Source organism: Pelodiscus sinensis, chromosome 2 (assembly GCF_052426305.1).
Source record: "Pelodiscus sinensis isolate ZL-2025 chromosome 2, ASM5242630v1, whole genome shotgun sequence".
Classification (NCBI taxonomy): Eukaryota; Metazoa; Chordata; order Testudines; family Trionychidae; genus Pelodiscus; species Pelodiscus sinensis.
In genome coordinates, this window is record NC_143053.1 from 41,816,541 (window position 1) to 41,840,717 (window position 24,177).

Sequence of the window (24,177 nt, forward strand, 5' to 3'; positions counted from 1 at the left end):
GAGGCGGGAAGGGCTCGAGACGCCTCCTGGGCATGCGCGGCTCAACAGGGGAAACTGCTATACAAAGCTCCGATCTGCGGCTCAGGGCAACCCTTCACCTACAGTGGAGCACCCACGGGGACACTACTCGAAGAAGAACAAGAAATTACCTACCTGTGGTAAGACCTGATTTACTGCAGGTTTAGGGATGCAACTAGATGGGTCAGTCTCCTTGTTGTTGACTATATACCCAGAATCAACTTTTCTTAAAAATTCCCACACTTCATCAGTGGCAGTTATAGTTGGAACATTAGTGTAGACTAGTGTGTTTCAACCTTTTTTTTTTATAAAGTACCCCTTTAAAAAAAAATACCCTCCCCTTTAAAATAAATAAATATATATATATATATGTATGTATATGTACCCCTAGTACCTACAGTTTTCAGAGAATTTTTTTTCTATCATTGTAACATTTGTTTAAACAACTTAATCGTAGCTGTGCAGGCAATGAAATGTTTGGGTGTAAAAAGTACAAAAATAATAAAGTGCTGTTAAAACTTAAAACAGAAATTCAGTTCTCCAAATTTCAGTTGTGTAGATGTATCCCCTAGACTTTTCGAGTACCCCTAAGGGTACTTGTACCTGGTTGAGAAACACTGGTGTAGACCAGCCTCAATCATTGTACAGCCATAAGAACTGCATCAAACCAAAAGTCCACCTAGCCCAGAATCCTGTCTTTTGACAGTGGCCAATACCAGATGCCCCAGAGTTAATGAACAGAACAGATAACCATCAAGTGATTGGTTTCTCAGGACTCCATTAAATTAGTGGCCCATTCCCAGCTTCTGGGAGAGGCTAGGGACACCATCCTGGCTACAGCCTATCCTCCATGAACTTATGAAGTTCTTTTCTGAATCCTTTGAATCGACTGTGTGCTCAGTCACTGCTACTATTGTAGTCTCTTTGGGAGATGGGGACTATTGTGTGTATGCAGCACAATAGGAACCCTGATTCCTAAATGGGGCCTTTTAGATACTACTACCAGTATACAATTATTAATATCTATCAGACCTCGCTTAGAGCAGGTCTACATGAGATGATGGCTGCCAGTAACCCGTATACTCAAGTGCTCCTCCTGATGGAGCTCTCTTGGGAAACTTATGGGGTGGCAGGAGGAGAAAGAGAGGAAAATGAACTAGGCTTTTTTCCTCTTCCAAGAAGAGGTGTGGGGGCAGAGATGTAATAATTATTTCTGCTGTAAAACCACACCTTTTTGCAGTGCGATATAGCCCCAGTGTTGATGCAGATGTGAGAGATACTAAAAGAAAGCTTAAATGCATCAAACTCAATGCTTATTTTCAAGAGACAACATTATATACAGAAGCACACAAACCCCCGTTGTCACTAAACATTTTGGAAAGATTAACAATTCATAACACCAACTTCTACAGTTACTAAAGGCAATTAAGAAAAAAATATATACTTGTACTTGCTCCTCTATCAGGAGCATACCTATCTGTGAGCAAAGATTCATTATAAAGTTACATCAGAATCATGCCTGAATGAGTCAGCTATGCCTTCTAATAGAAAACCAGTTCACATAATAGCTGAAATTAAATACACAACAACAAAATGCTATTTTCTAATTATGCATTTATGTTAGAAGTTATCTTACTTGGGAATAGTTGATGGCCAAATAGAAATATGCTCCGCTGCAATATCATTCACAATATCTTCCTAAGAGGAGAAAAGTATTAAAATAGGAATTAGATACAAAAGACACACTTACAAAAAAGTAAAGATGATAACAACACTGTACTGACCCGAACATTATGAAGCTTAACAAACAGAGATAATATTGTAGTCAAAACCAGTGGTTCCTATGATGAAAGAAAAACAAAGAAGATTACACAATAGTCTATTTTCTCTTTTTTAACATCAGATGTATCCTGGAAGGGGTTTAAGACAATTTTGCAAAGACTTTTGCAATAAAGAAAACTGATTCATAATAGTTGTATAAAAGCTTATCTAACCAAGGAGATTAATTTAGAATGAAGCACAGTGTAAATTGAAAGCAGATTGATTATTCCTGCTTAGCTCCATGTGTAGATGTGCTTATTCCAGAACAAGAGTGACTTATTCTGAATTAGCTAAATCTACTTCCAAAATTAACTAAACTAAACAAAGCATCTAGCACAGTGTTTCTCAACCAGTGGTATGAGTACCATTAGGGGTACTCAAGAAAAATGCGTGTGTGTGTGGGGGGTGGGGGGGGTATGTCAACACAATTGAAATTTGGAGAAAACAATTTTTGTTTTAAGTTTTACAGAGCTTTATTATTTTTGGACTTTTTACACCCAAAAATTTCACCACATGCTTGGCTACGATTAAGTTGTTTAAACAAATGTGTTGCAATGGTAGAAAAAAAATGTGTGTCTGAAAACTATAGGTACTGGGGGTACTTTTTTTTTCTCCTTTGCAAAAGGGGTACTTTTTAAAAAAAAATAAAGGTTGAGAAACACTGATCTATTACATGGAGTTCAACAGGAAGAGCTCCCTATGTAAACAAGCCCCAAGAGACAGTCCCTTAATAAATTGCTCAAGAAGATATTAAATAAGTGATACTTATATTAGGCCACTCTGCATATTTATTTCCCCTGGCAATCTTCTTGCTCTAAAGTGCAAGGTGTACTACATATTGAACCTCCCAAATCCAGGCAACATCTGAGGTCCATCAGGGTCATGGATGTTGCTGGACCAAAGAGCCTAGGAGGCCAGGTGCAGGAGCCAGCCAGGAGAATGCAAGGCTAGGGAGCCCTGGCTGGACCAGCAGTGGCTGGGCCAGGCTGCGGTGCCTCAGACAGGCTAGGAAACCCCCAAACATCAGCAGGGCCTGGCAGCAGCTGGGTGATTCCGGGCTGAGGAACCCCTTTGGGAGCAGGACTGGCCCCAGCAGTGGGGCAAGCAAGGGCCAGGCAACCCCAGAACAGGAACCCTAGGGAAGTCCCAGTGGCTGCGAGGACAGGAAGCCCCAGCCAGGGAACCTGGGGTATCCCCAGTGGCAGCGGGGCAGGGGTGGCCTCAGCAAGGGAACCACTGGCGGGAACGGGCCCAGGCAGGGCAATCTTGGCCAAGGAACACTCAGTGGCAGTGGGGCCGGAGATGGCCAAGCTGGGTTGGCAGCAGCTGGGAACCCTGGTGAACCCCCAGACACAGCAGGGCCATCAGCAGCCAGATGATCCTATCCAGAACCCTGGGGAACTCTGGCAGCAGTGTGAAAGCCCCGGACTTGGGAGCTCCAGGGAGAGGAGCTCAGGAGTGGGATTCCAGTAGGGGAGCATTTTCCTCCTCTGGTCTGGCAAACTCCCTGGTTTGGGACCCTTCAGGAACCCACAGTGATGGACCAGGGAGGTTCAACCTGTATAATGTTTTACAAATAATAAAAAAAAAACCCACTCAACTTTCCAACTTGTGCACATATTTCTTATAATGCAGACAGCTGCCTGTCTTCACCCCAGAAGTGTTTAGACTGTGGGTACATAAAACACAGTTCACACTGGACTTCAAGGTAATAGGGAAGAGGCCAGTTTCAACGGAAGACAGACAATTTTATCTGAATTCATAATTGTAAACAAAGTTGTATCATATTTAAGTGAACATTGGTTTTATGGTTTTTGTCTATTTATTAAAGTTTTTCCTGCCTCATTCTATGATTATTAGCTTAAGATCTCTGTAATGAGAAACTAGTGAAATTTTAAGCAAGCTATTCAGCAAACCATAGTTTGTATGGTTGATTAAGTAAATTCTCAATTACACCATGTGTTGTACTAAAATATTTATATAACACTCAATATTTTCAGAACGGGCAATACAGGAAAGTGTCCTTAAAGAAATAAATGTTGAAGTCTACAACATAAAACTTACCCGTAACTTTTTGATAAATGAGATTAATTCATTCCTAAATAAGAGAGACATATTACATGTGTAATGTATCAATCACAACTGAAAGCGTAGAGAAACATTTATACATTATAAATAATACAGAGATGGTCAACCAAAACAGACTATTGGCCTACTGGAACATTCTTAATTCCAGACACCTGAAGTGGAATGGACATATACAATCATGTGACGAGAACTTTTAATGCACGGCAGGAGCAGCCACGAACAGTTACTGTCTGAATAACTCAACCTTTTCATAAATTCTACAAGTGAGGGATCAAAGCAATGGGCCAAAGACTAATGTGCAAAGGTCCACTCTAGTTAATTTCACAGTTATATGCATTTGCTACCAAGACTGCTTGACAAGAAATGTTCATCACGCATTCAAAACAAGAGATAGAGCCTTTACCATGAAATTCTAGTTTTCATATCAAGACAAGGCTATTAGTAATGTTAGATATCGATTAATTTAATAGTCGTGTAACCACATCAAAACTTACCGTTACACGATTATTTGATAGTCACCGGGGCAGGGCCTGCAGTCTGCTCTGGCCCCACTCTTGGGAAGTCCCTTGCTACCCCGCACTGCTATCTCTGTATCAATGGCAGCAGGCCCTGTCCTTGGGGGGGCCCAAGCCCCTTGTGGACAGAGGCTGCTCCAGCATCCCACAGAGCAGCCTCTGGCTGTGATGAGTCTGGGCTAAATGTAGACAGAGACAGCTCTCTGGCCACCTCCTTTTCCTTCCCTCGCTGCTGCCTCTGCAGGGGAAGAGGCAGCTCCATGGAACTGGTGCTTGTGGAGAGCCGGCTTCTCCCAAGCGCCAGCACCTGCCGCCTCCCCCTTTGCTGCCTCCCACAGGGAAGGGGGCTGAGGATGAGGAGAGAAAAGGAAAGCTAACTTAAAAGTCAGCTCCCAGCATGTACTGGCTCCCACCTGCCCCCCTCATGCTCTTCACTGCTGACTATCAATCAGAGGCAGAATGAGGAAGGCTGCTCTGCAGGATCTGAGCACTGGCTCCCTCAGTTGCTGCCTCTGATACAGAGGCAGCAGGGGAATGTGTACAGTCGATAGGCTTACGGTTAATCATTCAGTCGACTACATGTTGACATCCCTAAAGGCTACAACCTTCTATTGTGTGAATTGGAGGAGTTGTAACACATTCAATCTCTCAACATATACCTAGGCCTTGCTAAAATATAGACCTTGCTAAAATATACAGTCACAAGAACATAACAAGCAAGCCTGTATACCTGCTCCTCTAACCAAAGCAGTACTAAAAGACAAAGCAGACTGGTTTTTAGATGCATATTAACCAGATCAGCACGTTTGCAGAAGTTAAGGCCCACAGAGTTTTACTCTTAAACAGAGCCCTGCATGAGATTTAATACATATCGTTGGCCTGTGAGGATCACTCAACCAGTGTGTAACACATCATAGTAATCTGGGCACAGACCTGGAGACAACATTGAGCTACAGATAAGTTGCACATGGCTCTCAGTGGGGGACAGTTTGGGTGTTTCTAGGTTAATCAAGTAAAATTAGTAGAGGCTTAGTTACTAACAGGAAATCCTGGATCCGCTGAAGTCAATAAGAATGCTTTTTTATTGACTTCAGTCAAGTCAGGATGTCACCTTAAATATTCAAAGGTCTTGTCCTATTTTGGGAATCGCCTTGAATCAACAATCAGTATCACTTTATCAATGCTGACCCCTAAGAAGGCCAGAGCAGGTGGGATTTGGACTGAATGCTCTTTGGTAAAAACATCCAGCCAGTTGTAACTATGCCAGGTGCTGGGCACTAGTTGCTGAATCAGAGCAATTCCTGAATGAAGAGAAGGTCAAATTTAGAGTTCAAAGATTGATTGTGTTAAATAATTTATGGAAACATACCTGTACATAATGCCTAATGTAGATTCTCTATGTTTTATTAAACTCACTCTGCCATCATTGCCTCGTTTGTGCTGGTTGGATACACTGCAGATCTGCACAACAACTTCCCAAAGGTCTTTAGCTGTCCGTCTATTTTCTTTGGGACCTGGAAGTTCTTTGCATGTAGCAGCCAAAAGCTGCCCCAACTAAGTAAAACAAAACAGCAAACACACAGTGGTCAGTTCATCTTTGCATATATAAAAGGGATTATTAGTTTAAATAGGTTGTTTGATATTAGTCGCAGGGATGACTACTCTGTGACATAGGACATCTAACCAGGAGTTTGAGACTCGTGATTAATTTTCTTAAACTGGAGCACACTTGCAGACATCTTTATTTTTAATATAAAGATGCAGCCTAGGGAAACCACAACAGGTCCAAGAAAATGCTCCACTCTTGATCCAATCAAAACTCAGGCCACACTGCAAAACTAAGGGCTCCATTTTTCTATTCATTCTATTAAGCAAAATGAATATTAAAAAAATGTTTAAAATGTAACAGTGACTAAAAAGCAGGCTGAGTGGATCAGAAGAATTTTCACCACTAACAATGAAGTTTGCGTGTCTTTTGCTTTAATGTAATAATCTGATAACTATCATAATATTGCTATAAAACAAATATTTTTGAAAAGTAAAACTCCAAAATGATAGATGTTTGAATGCCACAGTAATATTTAACATACAATCAGCAATGAGTTGAAAATTATAAACCACTAACATTTTAGGAAAATGAACTCACTTAAAGACCAATCTAATTCTTTTCACACCTGTGTCTCCTACTGAAATAATTCGTGTTCCAAATATAACTGAAGCCGAGGACCCATTCACATCACTGTTTCAATATTCAGTATAGGTTTCTGTTCCCATTACTACTACTACTACTACTACTATACCCTTATATTCCAAGTGAAGCATAGGTCATCTACAAGTCTCGTCCACTTCATTCTGAAGGACGATAAATGGGGTACTCCAGGAATCAGCTAGAGGTTTTGTCTCCAGACAATCTCAGTAGATCTTCTCTACGTTATCTGAGGTCTTCCTCTTTTGCATTTTCCTTGTGCATTCCATGTGAGAGCTTGACAGACTATACTGGAAGATGGCTTTCTGAGAATGTGGCCTACCCATTCCCACTTTCTTCTCTTGATTTGAATGTCAAGTGGTTCTTGTCCTGCTCTGTTCTAAAGCTCCTCATCTGTGACAAAGTCTTGCCATTTGATGCGAAGAATGTACGTCAGGCATCTGTTTATGAATGTCTGTAGCTTGTGATTTAAAGACTTTTTAGTACACTAGGTCTCGCATCCATACAAGAGCACACTCTTCACATTTATGTTGAAGATCTGAGATTTCATCTTTACAGATATTATTTGTGAGCTCCATATGAGATGAAGGGCCTTAAATTCAGCTGTTGCTTTCCCTATTCTACCATTTATATCCTTGTCTGTTCCTCCATCTCTGCCCATAATATTCCCCAAATAGGTGATCTGCTCCACATCTTCCAGTTCATCCCCTCTCAGTGTGGTGGTCTTGTTATTGGACTGGTTGATCCTCACTGTCTTGGTCTTTCCCTTGTTGATGCTCAGTCCAGTCATTGAAGCAGTTTTGTCTAGTGTTGCGACCTTTTCTTCCATGCTTTCATGCTGGTGTGCGTGGAAGGAGCCATCATCAGCAAAATCAATGTCCTCTAGTTGTTTGAAAGGTGTCCACTGAATGCCCCATTGATGTCTGTCTGTCTGTTCTGCTCATAATCCAGTCCATTATGATCAAGAACAGGAAAGGTGACAATAGGCACCCTTGTCGCATTCCTGAGAGTATTCTGAAGGATTCCTGTCAAGACACCATTGTAAACAGCTTGGCACGTCGAGGGTTTGTACATTGAACAAATCAGGTCAATAATTTTAAAGTACTTTAACTCGATTTTTGGTGCTGTCCACACTGCAGGAAGTCAAAGGCAGAATACTTTCCCTTACTTCTTGTGGAAGGAGGACTACCAGCAACCACCAGTATGCCCCTCTCAGTTCATAGAATACTAGGACTGGAAGGGACCTCGAGGGGTCATTCAGTCCAGTCCACTGCCCTCATGGCAAAACCAAGTACTGTCTAGACCATCCCTGATAGACATTTATCTAATCTACTTTTAAATATCTCCAGAGGTGGAGATTCCACAACCACCGTCGGCAATTTATTCCAATGTTTAACCACCCTAACAGTTAGGAACTTTTTCCTAATGTCCAACCTAAACCTCCCATGCAGCAGTTTAAGCCTATTGCTTCTTGTTCTATCCTCAGACCCAGGAAGAACAAGTTTTCTCCCGCCACCTTGCGACACCCTTTTAAATACCTGAAAACTGCTATCATGTCCTCTCTCAATCTTCTCTTTTCCAAACTAAACAAACCCAATTCTTTCAGTCTTCCTTCATAGGTCATGTTCTCTAGACCTTTAATCATTCTTGTTACTCTTCTCTGGACCTTCCCCAATTTCTCCACATCTTTCTAGAAATGTGCCGCCCAGAACTGGACAAAATATTCCAACTGAGGCCTAATGAGCGCAGAGTAGAGCGGAAGAATGACTTCTCGTGTCTTGCTCACAACACACCTACCTGTTAATTCATCCCAGAATCATGTTTGCTTTTTTTGCAACAGCGTCACACTATTGACTCATATTTAGCTTGTGGTCCACTATAACCTCTAGATTCCTTTCTGCCACACTACTTCCTAGACCGTCGCTTCCCATTCTGTATGTGTGAAACTGATTGTTCCTTCCTAAGTGGCGCACTTTGCATTTGTCCTTATTAAACTTCATCCTGTTTACCTCAGACCATTTCTCCAATTTGTGAATTGAATCCAAGCTTGGTATCAACTGCAAACTTAATAAGCGTACTCTCTATGCTGATATCTAAATTGTTGATGAAGATATTGAACAGAACCGGTCCCAAAACAGACCCCTGTGGAACCCCACTTGTTACTCCTTTCCAGGAGGATTGTGAACCTGTTCGAATTAGCTGTCTTAACTAGACCTGCTCATTTGAACCCTGGAAGATCAACAGCAGCAGCTTTGATCTTCTCTGCAGGGTAGATGTAATTTCAGTGCTAAGTAAGGGTACAACTCCCTTCAAAAGAAAAGAGAGAAAAAAAAAGGAAGGGATACAGAGATGGGAGTGGCTCTCATAAAAGCTTATGCCCTAATAAATGTGTTAGTGTTTAAGGTTGTCACCAGACTCCTTGTTGTCATTACTGTTTGCGTCCTTCTTGTGTTAGATGCTAATGAAACCAGGCCGCTGCCAGGTTAGTGAACAAAGGTGGGATAAGCCACATCTCCTGTCAGTTATTCTTGTAGCACAGACAAGTCAATCTCATTGCTAGATCTTACCGAATTTGAACAAATAGCATCATGCTTAGTTTTGTTACACAGTATTAGTTTTTTGGAAGACTTTTTCCCCACTCGTTACTGCAATTAGAATTAAACTTGACAGAAAGAATGACATATGCCTTTAGAAGTACTGGAACTCAAAAGAAAAAAGAAAGGAGGAGGCATAGTATGGCATCTTGCCCCTTTCAGTCTGAACACCTGTTACCTTCACATAAGGATTAGTCTGAACCAGAAGTAAAGGAACTTGCATAGTTAAGTACTCATTCTCCCGCCAGTTTAACAGGAAGGCAACACATTCCTCTGCTACAACTTGTCGAAGAGGAATATCTACAAGAGATTTAAAAAAAAATGTTTAGCTCATCAACCAATACTAGGTCATAATTTTTTCCCCAACGAAACTCTAGCATTTATAAAAACCACGACAAACAGTTATTGGCCACATTTCCGCTTCCTATCTTTTGTAGTAGCAAACATGGTAGATGCCTTTTCAGATGAGTAAGCATCAGCAACTTCCATGAACTTATTTTGTAGTTTTAGGTGTTCCTGCTTTTGAAAATCAGGCCATAGCATCCATGTAAACAGAAGAAGTTGCAATATTCAGCTTCCACAATGGTATTTGTTAAAATACCAACAAACAGTAATATCACAGAGAGAAAGTGAATGTGAATGACATTCCAGTCTGGTGGTTAGGGCATTCTATTGGAACTTGGTTTTCCTTCATTCAAATCCCTGATCCTGTGTTTAATTATTTACAGGAAGCAGAACTGCTTCAACAGAAGGAACTGAGAGTCACTCCCCAGACCTCTACTGCCATTAGTTATAATACTCCTCTGGGAGGGGAGAGACCTGGATTCAAACCCCTGTTTCAGGATGAAGGTTCAAATGTGGATTTCTCACATTCCAACTGAGTGTTCGAACCACTGGGCTATGGGACAACCAACTTCTCCATCAATCAAGCCCATTATTTCCTTTGCTTTTATTTAAAAGATTAAGACGACTGGAAACAAACTTATTCAATCCAAAAATGAACACTAGCATTAAAAAGAACATGGTGTTTTGAATTTTTTTTTAACTTGCCAAAACTTCTAAATGATTTCAGTGAGAAAGATGGATGATATAATACCTTTTACTGGACCAATGTCTATGGGTGAGACACACAAGATTTCAAGCTTACACAGCTCTTTGTTAGGTGACCTGCATAAGCTGAAAAGCTACTCTCTCATCAATAGAAGATGGTCCAATAAAATATATTACTTCACCCACAATTTGTGCCTAATAGCTTAAGACTAAAATGGCTACAACAAAACAGTGCATGCAAAAAGTCAGTTTCAGTTTGAGTCAAACTGATTTTTTTCCCCCTTCAGAATTGCCAGAGAACAAAAACAGATATTCCCCCAGGTCTGTTTAAAACAAACTGGCAAAGTGCAGTCCATAGGACAACTTTTTTCACTTTAAGATGCTCAAACTCTAAGACAATTAAAAACATGTTTAATATTTTTACTATACATTATTGTCACTGGAAATGAGGTCACAGAACCCTGTTTTTTGGTTTTGCAAACCTTTTACTACCTTTATATTTTACTGTGCCTTTAAGAGATCAACAAATAGTCTAGCAGCACTAGTATGCTCCAGTCATCTGAAGAAATGGGTTGTACCCACGAAAGCTCATGATACCATCTACATGTTTTGTTAGTCTTTAAGGTGCTGCTAGACTATTAGTCTGTAACTGGAAAAGCTTAAAAAGCAACAAACTCGGCTACCCCTCTGAAGTTTAAGAGATCAGTCAGTTACATTCTTACCAGGCACCCTCATTTCCAAATATCCTCGGACTCTGCTAATCAAATCAGAAGGAGGACGTTCTCCACAAACTCCTGCTCCTGCTTCATGAGTATAAATGTCTAACAGCAACATCTCATTCAGCATGACCTGGCGCAGCTTTGGAGAAAACTCTGTCACAAGTTCAAGGCAAGCAGCAAAGAGCTGCTTTGCATGGACAAAATCCTGTAATACAACACAGCATATGTGAGAGACACACCATTACTTCAACTGAATTATAAATTAGACAAGTGCTAGAACATTAACCAATTCTGGATTATTTCAAGCCTTGGCACCTATGTAACAGGTGTTGTGCATTCTTTCAGAATCAAGCTAATATTTGAATAATGTAAGTAAATTTCAGATCTCGAAAGACTTGAGTTCCATAATCTCAAATTCTTCAAACAAAATAAAAAGGTTCAGAAGAACAACATATTATAAAAGGAAAAAAGTCACTCAAAGCATTCTGAAATGTTTCTATTTATAAAATTCTTATAGTTTCACCCTTAGCTCATTGATCAGGAATGGTGAGGCGAAGAAACAGAGTTTCACACACTGAATATTCATTAAAAAGAATCAGCAAAAGTGTTAGCTAGTTGCAAGAAGTCTGACACATTTTGATAAATTACTATATTAATCATTAATGTATCCTAAGTAAAAACTCCCCCTTAACTTGCTATACTAAAGTATTAGGTGACTAAATTAATTGTGTCATGTGCCCCCCAAGGCACAGAGAGAGGTTAAATGATGTGACTCTTGTGGCAGAGCTGTAAATAGATTAAATGGCAAAAAAGAGACATGACAAACTTCGTTAACACAGAATCAAAGTTGCTCAGTGATAGCTCGCCCTTCCAGAATACTGAATTTAGCAAAACTCAAGGTTCTGAAAATGAGGAAATTATCAGATCTTTGCACAAACCCCCAGGTCCCAGCTCACATGGGGGATAGGGAGAGATATCAGATCTCAGAGATAAACAATCCCCATCTACTCTACCACTCCATCCTTCTCTTCCCACTATGTAATTGCTTCTACAGGTTAAGGAAATAATTTCAACACCTTCTGATACTTTGTTGTACTCAGATTACATTTCCTTCACAATAAAACCCCGCTCTGAGAGAGGCAGATTGGCGAAATTATGTGCTATTTTTACTTCAGATTTCTGCCCTGGGTTGGATCTGAACTCAGAGCCTAGTGTGGTGTTCAGACTCGATGACTAAAGCACGAACTTGGAGCAACCTAGACACTGATGTATAAACAGTCTTCCAAACAGATAGCTTCTCTCTGCACACTTGCTCAGTGTAATGCCTTAGGCATGTGTGCTTCAGTATATGTATATAGAGAAGCCAACCTTTTAAATCTAATTTTCCCCAAAGGGCTGATCAGTAACATACAGTCTGTTGGGATAGCCTTTAAGCATTCAATTATTTGAATTATACTCTAATCTGTGAGCAAAAAACGTTGCTAAGATGTGCCATACAAAAAAAGCTGTTCTTCCCTCCAGGGGCTGTACATTGGGAACAAATTCCTGGTCAAGTGGCCTCAAACAGCACATGGTGTGTTCCTTGAGGCACACCAGATTTTAAGGCAATCTTTTACGGACTCTAGAACACTTACAACAATGAAGCTATAAACACAAAGCTAGTTCTAACCTTAACAGCCCTGTTATAATGCTAAATCTCCTGACTCAGATCCTAGCTTCAAAAATCTACTCTATGCTTTTACTTGTACATTACCAAAAAAAAAACCCACAAAAACAACAAAACCACACACCCCTCATTTGACTTATGTTATTACACCAAGAATACATCTGCTTTTATCAATATGTTAGTAGGTTAGGCTACTGCAGAGCAGTTTTTTTCATGAGCAACTACTAGAGAAAGGCAGAGATGTACGCTGTAGTCAAGTCCTTTTGAAAAAGGATTTATAAGCAAATGATCTGTATTAAACACCAAGACCATGAATTCTTCATTTTTACTTTTTATATATAATTTGTTCACCTTAATTGCACTGCAGTGTAAACCTTTTGCCATCAAGATGTAGACCAAATCTCTAGTTAAGTTGTCTTTAATTCCAAGGATAACACTTCCATAAACATTTGGCACTTCCCACTAAGAGAAAAATGTATAGAACAGATAAATGGGAACAGATTTTTGAACCGTTAAACCACTATATAAAACATTAGTGACCAGATTCTTAATGAAATACTCAAAGAAAAGAACAGTTTCTTCCATGTACTTCTGTTCCAAATGAGGTGTGTAGTTAATTGGTCAATTCATAACTCGGATGTTTGTAACTTTGAGGTTCTACTTTACATACTTCACATACCAGAGGTGGGCAATAATTTTTGATGGGGGAGGAGGACACTCCAACTATTTGATAAGAGCCACACTCTTCCATAATATTAATGGAGGAGGTACAGGATCTGGGATGGAGGTTGGGTGCAGAAGGGAGCTCGAGGAAGGGGACTGGGATGCAAGAGGGGAGTGAAGGGTCTGCGAGTAGAGGGTTTGAGTTACTTGGGGTAGGGGTGGGAACAGAGGGTTGGGGGGCAGGTTCAGGCTCTGGCTAGGAAGTGCTTACCTGGGTGGCTCCTGGCCAGCAGGAGCCTCAACCAGGTTTTCTGGCTGCCTTGCTCCTGCAGACCACTCAAAGCAGCTGTCTACAGGGACCATGTGCTCTCTCTACTGCACGCTACCTAAGAAGTGCTTGTAGCATGAGTACGAAGTTCCTTCCACCAGGGGCTTGCAGTATAGAGAACATGCCCCCTGAAGCCAGGCGCTCTGAGCAGCACATGGCAGGCAGGAAGCCTGCCTGACGCTCCTACTGGGCTGTGGGACAGTGGCAGGCCAGATCTGCTGGTTTGACGAGCTGAATCTGGGCTGTGGGCCATATTTTTTCCCACCCCTAAGCTATACTTGAGAAATAATTTACCTTGCTGGAAATTGTCCAGAATTGGCGTTCAGATGTCATGCCATGCAACTCTATTAAAATCTGGCGAATCCTCCAGGGATCCACTGATAATATAAGCTGATGTTCCAGCTGGCCGATATTGACACTTGCTGAGGCTAGAAGAAAGATTGATAGCTGCAGTAGTTTATTTTTAATAAGGTATACCCATCACATAGCACCTTGGTGAAAAAATAAGATTTAAAAACATAATAAACTAGACACACACACTTGGTTGCCTCTGTAGATCAAGTATACTGCACCTACCAGGGGTTTCTTGCACATGTCTATTCCCTTCAACAAGCTTCCTGAGTTGTCAACATTACATCCCCCGATACCTTTGGCAAGGCCATCCCTAGGGACCCTGGGACAAGGCCCCCCCAGGATCCCAGGTGTGACTCAATCTCCACCATATGCCCTGCCCTGGCTCCTGCTCTGCCTCCATCCCTACCTGCCCTCTTGCTCAATGAACCCTCCGAGCAACGCGAGGTGAGTCTGGTACTGGGTGGCAGCAGGGGTCACCTCCATCCACACTCACCACAGTGGCAGGAGCCTCCTTTGTTTCACCCTGCTGCCCTCTACCAGCCCACTGTGTCCCACACTGGTGGGAAGTGGAGCAGCCTGGGGCTAAGATGTTCTGCTTCTTGATGCCCTGGTGAAGCTAAGTGCTTCAGACTGGGTGAGAGAGGCATCCAACGGGGAGGAGCAGAGCAGCTTCTGAATGACTCCAGCTCCCAACTATGAGGGGAATGGAGAGGGCCAACACCTGTTGCTGCCCATACCAGGCCCCTGGGTAATTCCCCAGACCACCCTGGGCTCCACAGTTCCCTTCCAAAGAATGTTTGAGGCAGCTGCTGCAGGGCCACCCAAAACATAGGGACTGGGACAGCCATTCCAAAGCATCCTATGTACAGGACTGGACGAATGACTTCTAGTATTTCTTGCAACCCAACCTACCCACTTCAGTGACTCTGTTCTGCATTCACTCATCCCCCTCCATCATATCACGGATTGCACATGCCTCCCTGCATACCTCCGTCCCACAGTTAAGTCATTAAGTGTGTCAACATTTTAAAATGGTATTGGGAATATGGGAAGAGCCTAGAATGGGTATTGTTATGCTGAAAAATGTCAATGGTTGCTGTCAACTACTTCTTGGTCAACAACAACAAAAGGTGCCTTTCTGATGGATTTGAAAACCAGATGCCAGGGGCACTATTTCCACGCTTGCCTTTTTGCTACTTTCCAATTTGCACCCTTCTCACCAAAATATGAATAGGGGCAGTCCAGAATTCTAGAACTGATTGGATGCAGCATTCAAAAATTAGTTTGTGACTAATGCACGCCATCAAGTTGATGGCAAGGCCTTGCTTTGCTCAGCCAAAAATCCACTGTCACAAATCAGGTCTACAGACCTAACTGTAAGACAGACTACAAGACAGCCATGGAATCCTAAGACCTCAGTGACTTCAGCCCACAGCAGCTGGGAGCTGCATTATCCTTCCACCTCCCACAGGAACCAGGAGATGAAGGGTACCCATGATGCTGGTGGGAGATAGATGGCAGAAGATACTAAGTGCTTTAGGGGAATCCAGTACCACAGTTGTCGGGGAATCCCACAGCTGTGAATGGAGAGGAACCCTGGAGCTCTGAGCCCCCACTGTGGTGGGGAGACTTGGGAGGGAGCTCCCAGATGGCTCTGTGTGTTCCAGTAGCTTCCCATTTTGTCATGGATATTTTAAGTCAGGGACAGGACATGGACTTCCCCTTTATTGCCTGTGATCTGTCCATAACTTTTATTAAAAATGTCCATATCAAAAATATCCATGACTCTTACCTAAAGTATACCCTTTAAAAATAATTTACTGTGAAAAGTAGGCCCCGCTGCAGAAAAAAAGAAAAAGATCTAGTCTGGCAAGATAGGTTAGAATTCCGTATATCAGATTTTGTAAAAATCTACAAGTAACAGTTTTAGAGGGCAAAATGCCTGGGCAAGGACTGCAGAGTACAGGTGACCCCCGAATTATGACCGCCTGACTTATGACCCCCGCCCCTGCATTTACAACCCTCCTGCTCCGGCCACCACCTCCACCAGGCACAGCCCCCAGCTGGCTCTGGGAGCAGCTCACACTGCACTGCCTCCAGCACGCACAGCCCCCAGCCGGTTCTGGGAGCTGCTCACACCACACCACCTCCACCTGGCACAGCCCCCAGCTGGCTCTGGGAGCAGCTCACTCCGTGCTGCCTCCACCTGGCACGCTGGGGACTACAACTCCCAGGAGGCAAATCAGGCCAGGAACAGAACCTCCATTTTTATCACTGTGCCAATGGGAGAACAGGGTTCAACTTACGACAGCTCGACTTATGACGGTTCTCCAGGAACCAATTAGGTCGTAAGTGCGGGATTGCCTGTACTTCATTAAGCATTTACACTGCTAATCTGTTATCAGGAAAGAGTGACTACGGCAATCTTAACCATTATTTATAATAAGTTAGACTGAAAAGGTTAACTTTACAGGCTTGACCTGAAGTTGGAAGAGTTCATGCTCTTTCTTGGCTGACAGCTGAGTTCAGGCAAGGAAGAACAAAGTAAGGACAAAACAAGATAATGTAACTATCTGGGAGAAAATAAACTACTTCCACCTCCCGGAAGGAATTCACATATAGCAGTCCTCCTATTTTCCAGCATCGGCCATACAAAGCAATCACTCCAGTGCAAAATTTGGATCAATTCCCTATTCATAGCAGTAGATGGAAGGGCCTGAAGAATTAATTGCAAAGATACTACCTCCTTGTCATCTCTATGGCACAAGGGAGGCTTCCACAGTATGGCAAGTTTCTGCTACTTAGGCAGACTTAGAAGGATTTTATTTTTATTGATAAATGTAGATTTCACCAAACACACAGAAACTGACAAAAATATTTCTATCAATAATAGAAATTTACTGGTAGACAAAGAAAAAAATGCTTGAGAATTTAGCTGTTTACCTATATTTTCTTTGTATACTGACATGTGACAATTTGCATTTTAGGAGTTAAATTTTCTGAATTTCATACGTCTATTATCATTGATTGTTGTCTGACCCCCTTACAATTTGCAGAACATTGTACTAGATAAAAACTGGAAAAAAATGCTTAAAAATAAACAAACTGATAACTGTCAAAATTACAAAAAAAAATCTAATTTAAACCTGCAAAATCTATAAATAGGTCAAGCTGTTACCGTGCTGAAGTCCTCGACCTGCTAGGCATAACTCAAATTGGACTGGGCATGGAAAAAGAAATAACCAAGACCTGAAACTGAAAGCCTCCTCTCTCTACATGGGAGATGATACCACCGAAGATCTCAGGCCTAGATTATACTTCATTTAGGCTGACATAAACTACCTTGCATCAATTTAGCTGTGCATGTGTCTACACTTAAATTAATCTCCCACAAACACATCATCATTACAGCAATGCAGTAACACCGCCTCCCCAAGCAGCCTTAAGCCATGATTGACTTAAGACAGATGCATTGAATAGTGCTGACACTATTTTTTTAATCCTATTATTCCTGCAGCAGTTTCCCCACAATGCCAGACACTGGAAGCCCCATTCATTCTCCTTTACAGCCCCACACATTTTTTAAATGCCTTTTCCCGATTGTTCCTCTTGGCAAGAAAACCTAGCAGCTATTTATTATTGGGTACAACTACCCAGCTGACCATGCAGGCTACACACACAAGTTGCACTCTTGATGGAGTAGACAGTAGATATTGAATCTGCTGGAATAGTTATGGGGAGAAGAGGCTGTGCAAGCACAACTATGGATTTGCCCTATATACATGGACATTTACAGACTGCATGGGGGATACATGAGAAGAACACAGGGAAAGCTACAGTGCCACATGAAAATGATGGAACTGCATCAGGCTATCAGAAGGCCAGGGAGGCCAGCAGTCAATCTGATGCCAAGCCGCAACCTGACACTTTCACAAAGAGCAGTATGTCATATTTGATGGAGACCATAACATCACTGCATATACCTTTAAGGAGGTCAAACCACAAGCCCTGCCATAAAAAAACAAGACAAAGTAGGAGGAGGATGGGGGACATTCAGCTGGGAGCCTACATCTGTTAGGCTCCACCATAGTCCCTTCACTCCTAGTAACTGAAAATGGGTGAGCCCTATGCAGAGCAAAGAACTTTGGGGGGGGGGGGAGGTGAGTTTTTCCCCATTACAATGACCTACTAATGGTGCCCCAACTTGACAGGATACAGCTACTGACTTTTCATTAATATACTTGTAGTGCTCTCTCTTCTAATACAGTAGAGAGTGAGCTGTTAACTGCTTTTCATTTCTCTGTAGGCAAGAGGGGCCATGCAAAACAGTTTGGCTGTGTCTGTATTACATCCCTCTTTCGACAGAGGGATGTAAATTAGACACTTTGAAATTGCAAATTAAGCTGGATTTGAATTTCCCACGCTTCATTTGCATATTCACATCATGGCACTCTTTCGAAAAAGCGCTATTTCGAAAGTAAAACTGCTGTCTAGATGCAGTTTTTGAAAATAGAAGCTTTTTTCAAAAGATCCTGTAAACCATGAGGTCTAGACCACGGTTTTACTTTCAAAATAGCACCATGACATGAATATGCAAATGAAGTGCGGGAAATTCAAATCCCAGCTTCATTTGCAATTTCGAAGCATCTGATTTAGATCCCTCTGTCAAAAGAGGGATGTAATCTAGATGCACCCCGAATGTACACAGGGATGTCTCCTGAATCTGTCTGAGAATTCTCAATTAAACTTTCACAGAGGTACTGTACAATCCTCTCCCAAAGGATTCTAGGTACAACAGCCTTATTTCTTCCTCTGGCAGAGATGTCTTCGTCAGGGCCCCATTGCAGTGCACAGGCTATCAGCATACAGGCCAAGGCAGCCTCGGAGTACCAGCTTGTGCTTTCTGTGCCTTTGTTACACTCATGAGTGAGATATTAGCTACATTTCTGACAGCCTGTGGAAAATGGCCTGAGCATGCAGTGACTGTTTGCTCTATACTCAGATTCATACAACTGAGCAACTCCCTTTACTTCTGGCAGACCATACTCAGCATGAATGGTGCTGAGAGAGGTACTGTACAAAAGCACTCTGAAGCAAATGTCAATAAGCATGCCTTGTTTAAACCTTTAAGGGAGCAAGGGAAGGGATTGTTCAATCTTCACTTTTACTTTTCATTGTAATTACTTTGACAATTAAACCTCTTTTTGTTTTAGCTGAAGATGCTGCAATCTTGAGAGAGTCCTAATGCACACCCGTGGAATGCCTGAGACAGATCAGGAGAAAGAAGGGTACTTGGGATGCAGGATCTTATATGTTAAGCCAGTGCTGGATCTGATTGTAAGCAAGGGGCCTAGAGGGTGATCAATGCAGATATCCTGGAGAAGAAAACAGCAGACATGAGGAAAAAAAACATAATGGGCCTTCTCTTGACAGCCCACAGATTCTAGACTCTTGTGGATCTAAAGGTTCATCAATCATAGGCTTACCATCTTTTGCAGTGCATGGAGAACACCATTACAGTACCCCCTGCCACCCATCTTCACCATGGTGCCAGGGACCACATTTCTGCTCCTACCACTTTGCCCTTAATGTTCCTCAGGGTCATCTCAGCTTCACATACACTGACCTATGAAAGTCATGACTGATGTATGTGCAGGTAAAATGGTGGTGAATGTTCTTTCCCCTTGTTAAGTTCTGTTCCAGTAATTTAGGTTTTAAATGTATTTGCTTTTAAAACTGCAGATTTCTTCTTGGACTGGTTTTGTTGAAGAATAAAATTCTAGGATTTGGAAAATAATTCATCTTTATTAGTTCACAACATACCCTGCAGAGTGCCTAGGAGTTCTCAAAGCACCTACTTGCTACTCCACTTAGTGAGACAACTCAAAGAATCTATAACAGAGTATAACAACTTACATATACATACAATAAGCACCACAAAATTAATCACAGTGATGGTGTTATATTCACAGATGAACACCACATATCACAATTATTATCATGTGACAAGAAAGCACAATCCAGCATAATACATTACTGTGGCTCACTGTTAAAAGTACTATTTCAAAGCCTCTCCATTATATATCTTTGCATTGAGCTTAGAAGAGCTCTTGCATCTGGTTGCTCAAACTCAACCGACAGCTGCTCTACCTCCACTGCCCAACCCAGTGGCAAATTCTACCCTTTTCCTTCACGAATATTATGAAGGACAACAGGCAGCTATAACCTTTAGGATTATTTTTTCAACTTTGATCCAATCTTGTGAGGAAAAAATGCCAGCATCCCTTCAATCTATCAAAGGTGTATTCAACTGTCATTCTGCACCTACGGAGCTGCTAGCTGAATCTTTCCTTGCTGCTGTTGAAGCAATTGGTGTAAGGCTTCAGGAGCCAGGGGAGCAAAGGGTAGACTGGATCTCCCAGAATCACTACTGGAATTGCCACTGGTGATAATTAAAGCTCTGATGAGGAAAGAAAGTGCTAGCGTTCAACTTTCTGAATATTTCTGTGTTCTTAAAGTTGCATGTACCTTTTCTGACAAGCCAAAACTAATGTCAGTGAAGCACCCCAAAGATCCACCAATACGTACATAAGCACAAACCCCCCCCCCAAAACCCCCAACAAATAAAAAAACTACACACCACCAGCCCTCAAACCCTCTCTCTGTTGAGGTAATCTGATTTAAGGTGATCTGGTGCTAAAGTAAGTATATGCACGCTGTCTACTGCTCCATTTCAGTTTGGGAACCCTATTGCTGTACATCCATTCACTATGCCTTTCAAGTTGCCGAGAATCAGAGTTCTACACAGACATAGCAGAAGATGATTAAATGGCCCTGTGCACTCTCAGAAGAACAGTCTCCACAGAGGATTTTCCAGCTCCAAGAAAGAACTAGACAAATTCCTGAAGGATAGGGCCATCAATTAGTCAGGATGGTGTCCCTAGTCTTTTCTTGCCAGAAGCTGGCAATGGGCCACAGGAAATGGATCACTTGGTCTATTCTGCTCATTCCCTCTGGGGCACCTGGCATTAGTCACTTTTGGAAAACAAGATACTATGCTAGACAGACGTTTGGTCTGATGCAGTATGGCAATATTTATGTAATTCCACAACAAAATAAGCTATTTCAGGAAAATAAGTTCTTTGCTGGTGGAACTGCATATACACTAGGCAGGCATAATGTGGAAAAAACCCACACCTTTAATTGACAGGCCTATCCTACTAAAAGTGTAGATCCACCATACAGATTCATTGACTAAAGAAAGGAAACATAGTGTCTGAAGTTTTTCTTTTTAAAGCATACATCCTAAAATTGTCACTTTGACCATGAAAAAAAAAAATACTTCAAAGCATTTTAGGAAACATGTTGGAAAATGAACTCACCTGGAATATCATAAAACGAAGTCACAGGTTTAGTGCACAGATTGATTCGAGGTGATCTTTTCCTCATTTGATCAATGAGCAGCTTCCGTTCATCATCCTTCAGTAAAGTTATGAACAATTCATGAGAGGAAATCATGAAGACAAGCTGAAGATCTTCCAAACTCAAACACATATTCCTAAGTTAAAAGTTTCATTAGCAGAAAGATTACTTTGAAATGAAATAAAAGTTTGAAATGTCATTTAAGTATGCAGTAAAAACAACTTAATGCAGTTTAATTTCCATCTGGAGATAAAATATTTCAGTCATTCCCTTTGGTAGAAACTATACGGATTCATTTGTTTAAAGACTTTTTTGAGTCACAGCAATATCCAGCCACAACACGTTAATAAATCTCTCTCCATAATGTCCTGTATGGAAGGTATTTTACTAATGGGGAAATGAGACACTTCAAGTGACCTGTCCAAGGTCACAAAGCTTGTGGCCATGGTAAATTACCAAAAAGGATTTTTTAACCATGCTTTTCCTTTACAAAATAATCCTGTTTAAATTAAACCTCAATTTAATACAAAATATGTTAAGTCCTAAAGGGTATGTCTACACTACCCCGCTAGTTCGAACTAGCGGGGTAATGTAGGCATACCGCACTTGCAAATGAAGCCCGGGATTTGAATTTCCCGGGCTTCATTTGCATAAGCCGGCCGGCGCCATTTTTAAATGCCGGCTTGTTCGAACCCCGTGCAGCGCAGCTACACGCGGCACGGGCTAGATAGTTCGAACTAGCAAGCCATTCCGAACTATCTGTACACCTCGTTCCGCGTGTAGCCGCGCGGCACGGGGTTCGAACAAGCCGGCATTTAAAAATGGCGCCGGCCGGCTTATGCAAATGAAGCCCGGGAAATTCAAATCCCGGGCTTCATTTGCAAGTGCGGTATGCCTACATTACCACACTAGTTCGAACTAGGGTGGTAGTGTAGACATACCCAAACTTATTAATCTCTTAAAATGTATAAAATATCCCTCCCCCCTGTTTTTGGTGGAATGATAATTAACGGGACATGTTAATAGTCTAGTATGAAATATACAAGAATGACAGTAGGTTGTACTGGTGGGGAAGTAACACTATATGTAAAAACACTCAAACACTGTAAAGATCTTTAATTAATCAAACACCACCACAGAATCCCTATGAATAGAAATTCCATGCTTGAATAATAAGAGTAGGCAGAAGAAATTTATTACCAGCCTCCTAACCTGGATGGTGGTGAAGATTATGAAATCCTCAGAGAAGATCAGAGGCTATGCAAATAGAAAAAAAACAGTGGATTTCAATGATCCTCATTTGGATTGGATACATGCCAACTCAGGATGGGATGCAGAGATAATTTCTAGACACCATTAAATACCTACTACTTGGAGCAGCAACTAGTTCTAGAACCCTCAAGGGAAGAGGCAATCATTGATTTAGACTGCTGGGCAAGAGATGAGGGGTGGGAGAGGAGGGTGAGAGAAGAGACTGGCTCAGCATTCCCAAAAGGGGCAGGGCCTTGGGCAGAAGACACGGAGCTGGGCAGCCAGCCCTCAGAGAGGGCCTAACAAAAGAGACCTGTCCTTATAACTATACTGCTCAGTAATAGCGACCATAATATAAAATTAAATTTAATATCCTTGTGAGGGTACCAATAGAAGGATACCACAAAGCCTACCACAACAGCATTTAACTTCAAAAAGGGGAACATCACACTAAGGATGTTAACTAACAAGTAAATTACTAGTCGAGTAGTTGATGGAATTTCCATCAACTACTCAATAGACACTTCTGCATTCCTCCATCGAAATGTACATTTCAATGGAGGAATGCAGAACTCCGCACGTAGCCCAGGGCCAGAGGGAAGTCCTGCTGACTCTGGGCTTCACTAGGGTACTTACGTTTCAAAAGGGTAGCGCCACATGGAGCCTAGGGTCAGCTCCGCGTGGCGCTGCTGCTTGGAAGTACCTCCTCTCTCCCTCACCTTTGCTGCCTTTATCTAATAGAGGCAACAAGAGGGGTAGGGTGGAGTGCGGGGGAGGGAATCAACTAGTCAACTGGACTATCCGATAAGCATTTGCTTATCAGTTAGTTAACTAGCCAACTAGTCCTTAATATCCTTACATCACACAAATGAGGAAGCTAGTAAAAAAGAAGTTAAAAAGGAACCATCACAAGAGCAAAACATCTTCTAGTGGCATGGAAATGTTCTAAAAACACCAAAACAGAGGCTCAAATTAAGTATATATTCTACACAAACGACAACCTTCCCCACTCCCCAGCAAAAAAAAGAGCCCCCTTCCAAAAAAATGCCACTATGGCTGAACAACCCAATAAAAGACTAAGTGAGGCAGAGACAAAAAAAAGTATCTTTTAAAAATTGGAAATCAAATCCTACTGAGCAAACAAAAAGGTGCATAAACTCTGTCGAGTCAAAGTGCAATTAGGCAGACTGTTTAAAAAGGTGTCAGAAGCAGGAAATGTGCCAAACAGTAGGTGGGACCACTGGATGATCAAAGAGCTAAAGGAGCATTGAAGGAAAATAAAACTGTGAAGATGCTAAAAGAACTATTTACATTTGTTTTCAATGAGAGAGATTCCCACCTTGTGGGATTCTTTTTAGGTTACAAATTAGGACCCGTAAGACTTGCTTGACAAACTACAGCAAAGTGTCAATATGGCCTTTGTAAGGAAAATCATCCCTCATCCATCTACTAGAATTCTTTGAGGGGAATCAACAATCATGT

At 41.8% G+C, this 24,177-nt stretch overlaps 1 protein-coding gene across 2 annotated transcripts in view; it reads right to left on the bottom strand.

The window, feature by feature from the left end:
* Positions 1–24,177, bottom strand: part of INTS8 (integrator complex subunit 8) — an 83,381-nt gene that overhangs the window by 17,889 nt on the left and 41,315 nt on the right. For both annotated transcript variants that reach the window (XR_016348700.1, XM_075920360.2), the window contains exons 12-20: positions 21,405–21,580; positions 13,963–14,096; positions 13,029–13,139; positions 11,015–11,216; positions 9,421–9,542; positions 5,812–5,996; positions 3,904–3,937; positions 1,803–1,859; positions 1,655–1,716 (exon numbers count right to left, since the gene is read on the bottom strand). Coding sequence is in view for 1 of the 2 variants with exons in the window: in XM_075920360.2 (XP_075776475.1) it covers positions 1,655–1,716; positions 1,803–1,859; positions 3,904–3,937; positions 5,812–5,996; positions 9,421–9,542; positions 11,015–11,216; positions 13,029–13,139; positions 13,963–14,096; positions 21,405–21,580 (1,083 nt within the window). In the remaining variant the exon portion in view is untranslated. The remainder of the gene's footprint in view (positions 1–1,654; positions 1,717–1,802; positions 1,860–3,903; positions 3,938–5,811; positions 5,997–9,420; positions 9,543–11,014; positions 11,217–13,028; positions 13,140–13,962; positions 14,097–21,404; positions 21,581–24,177) is intronic.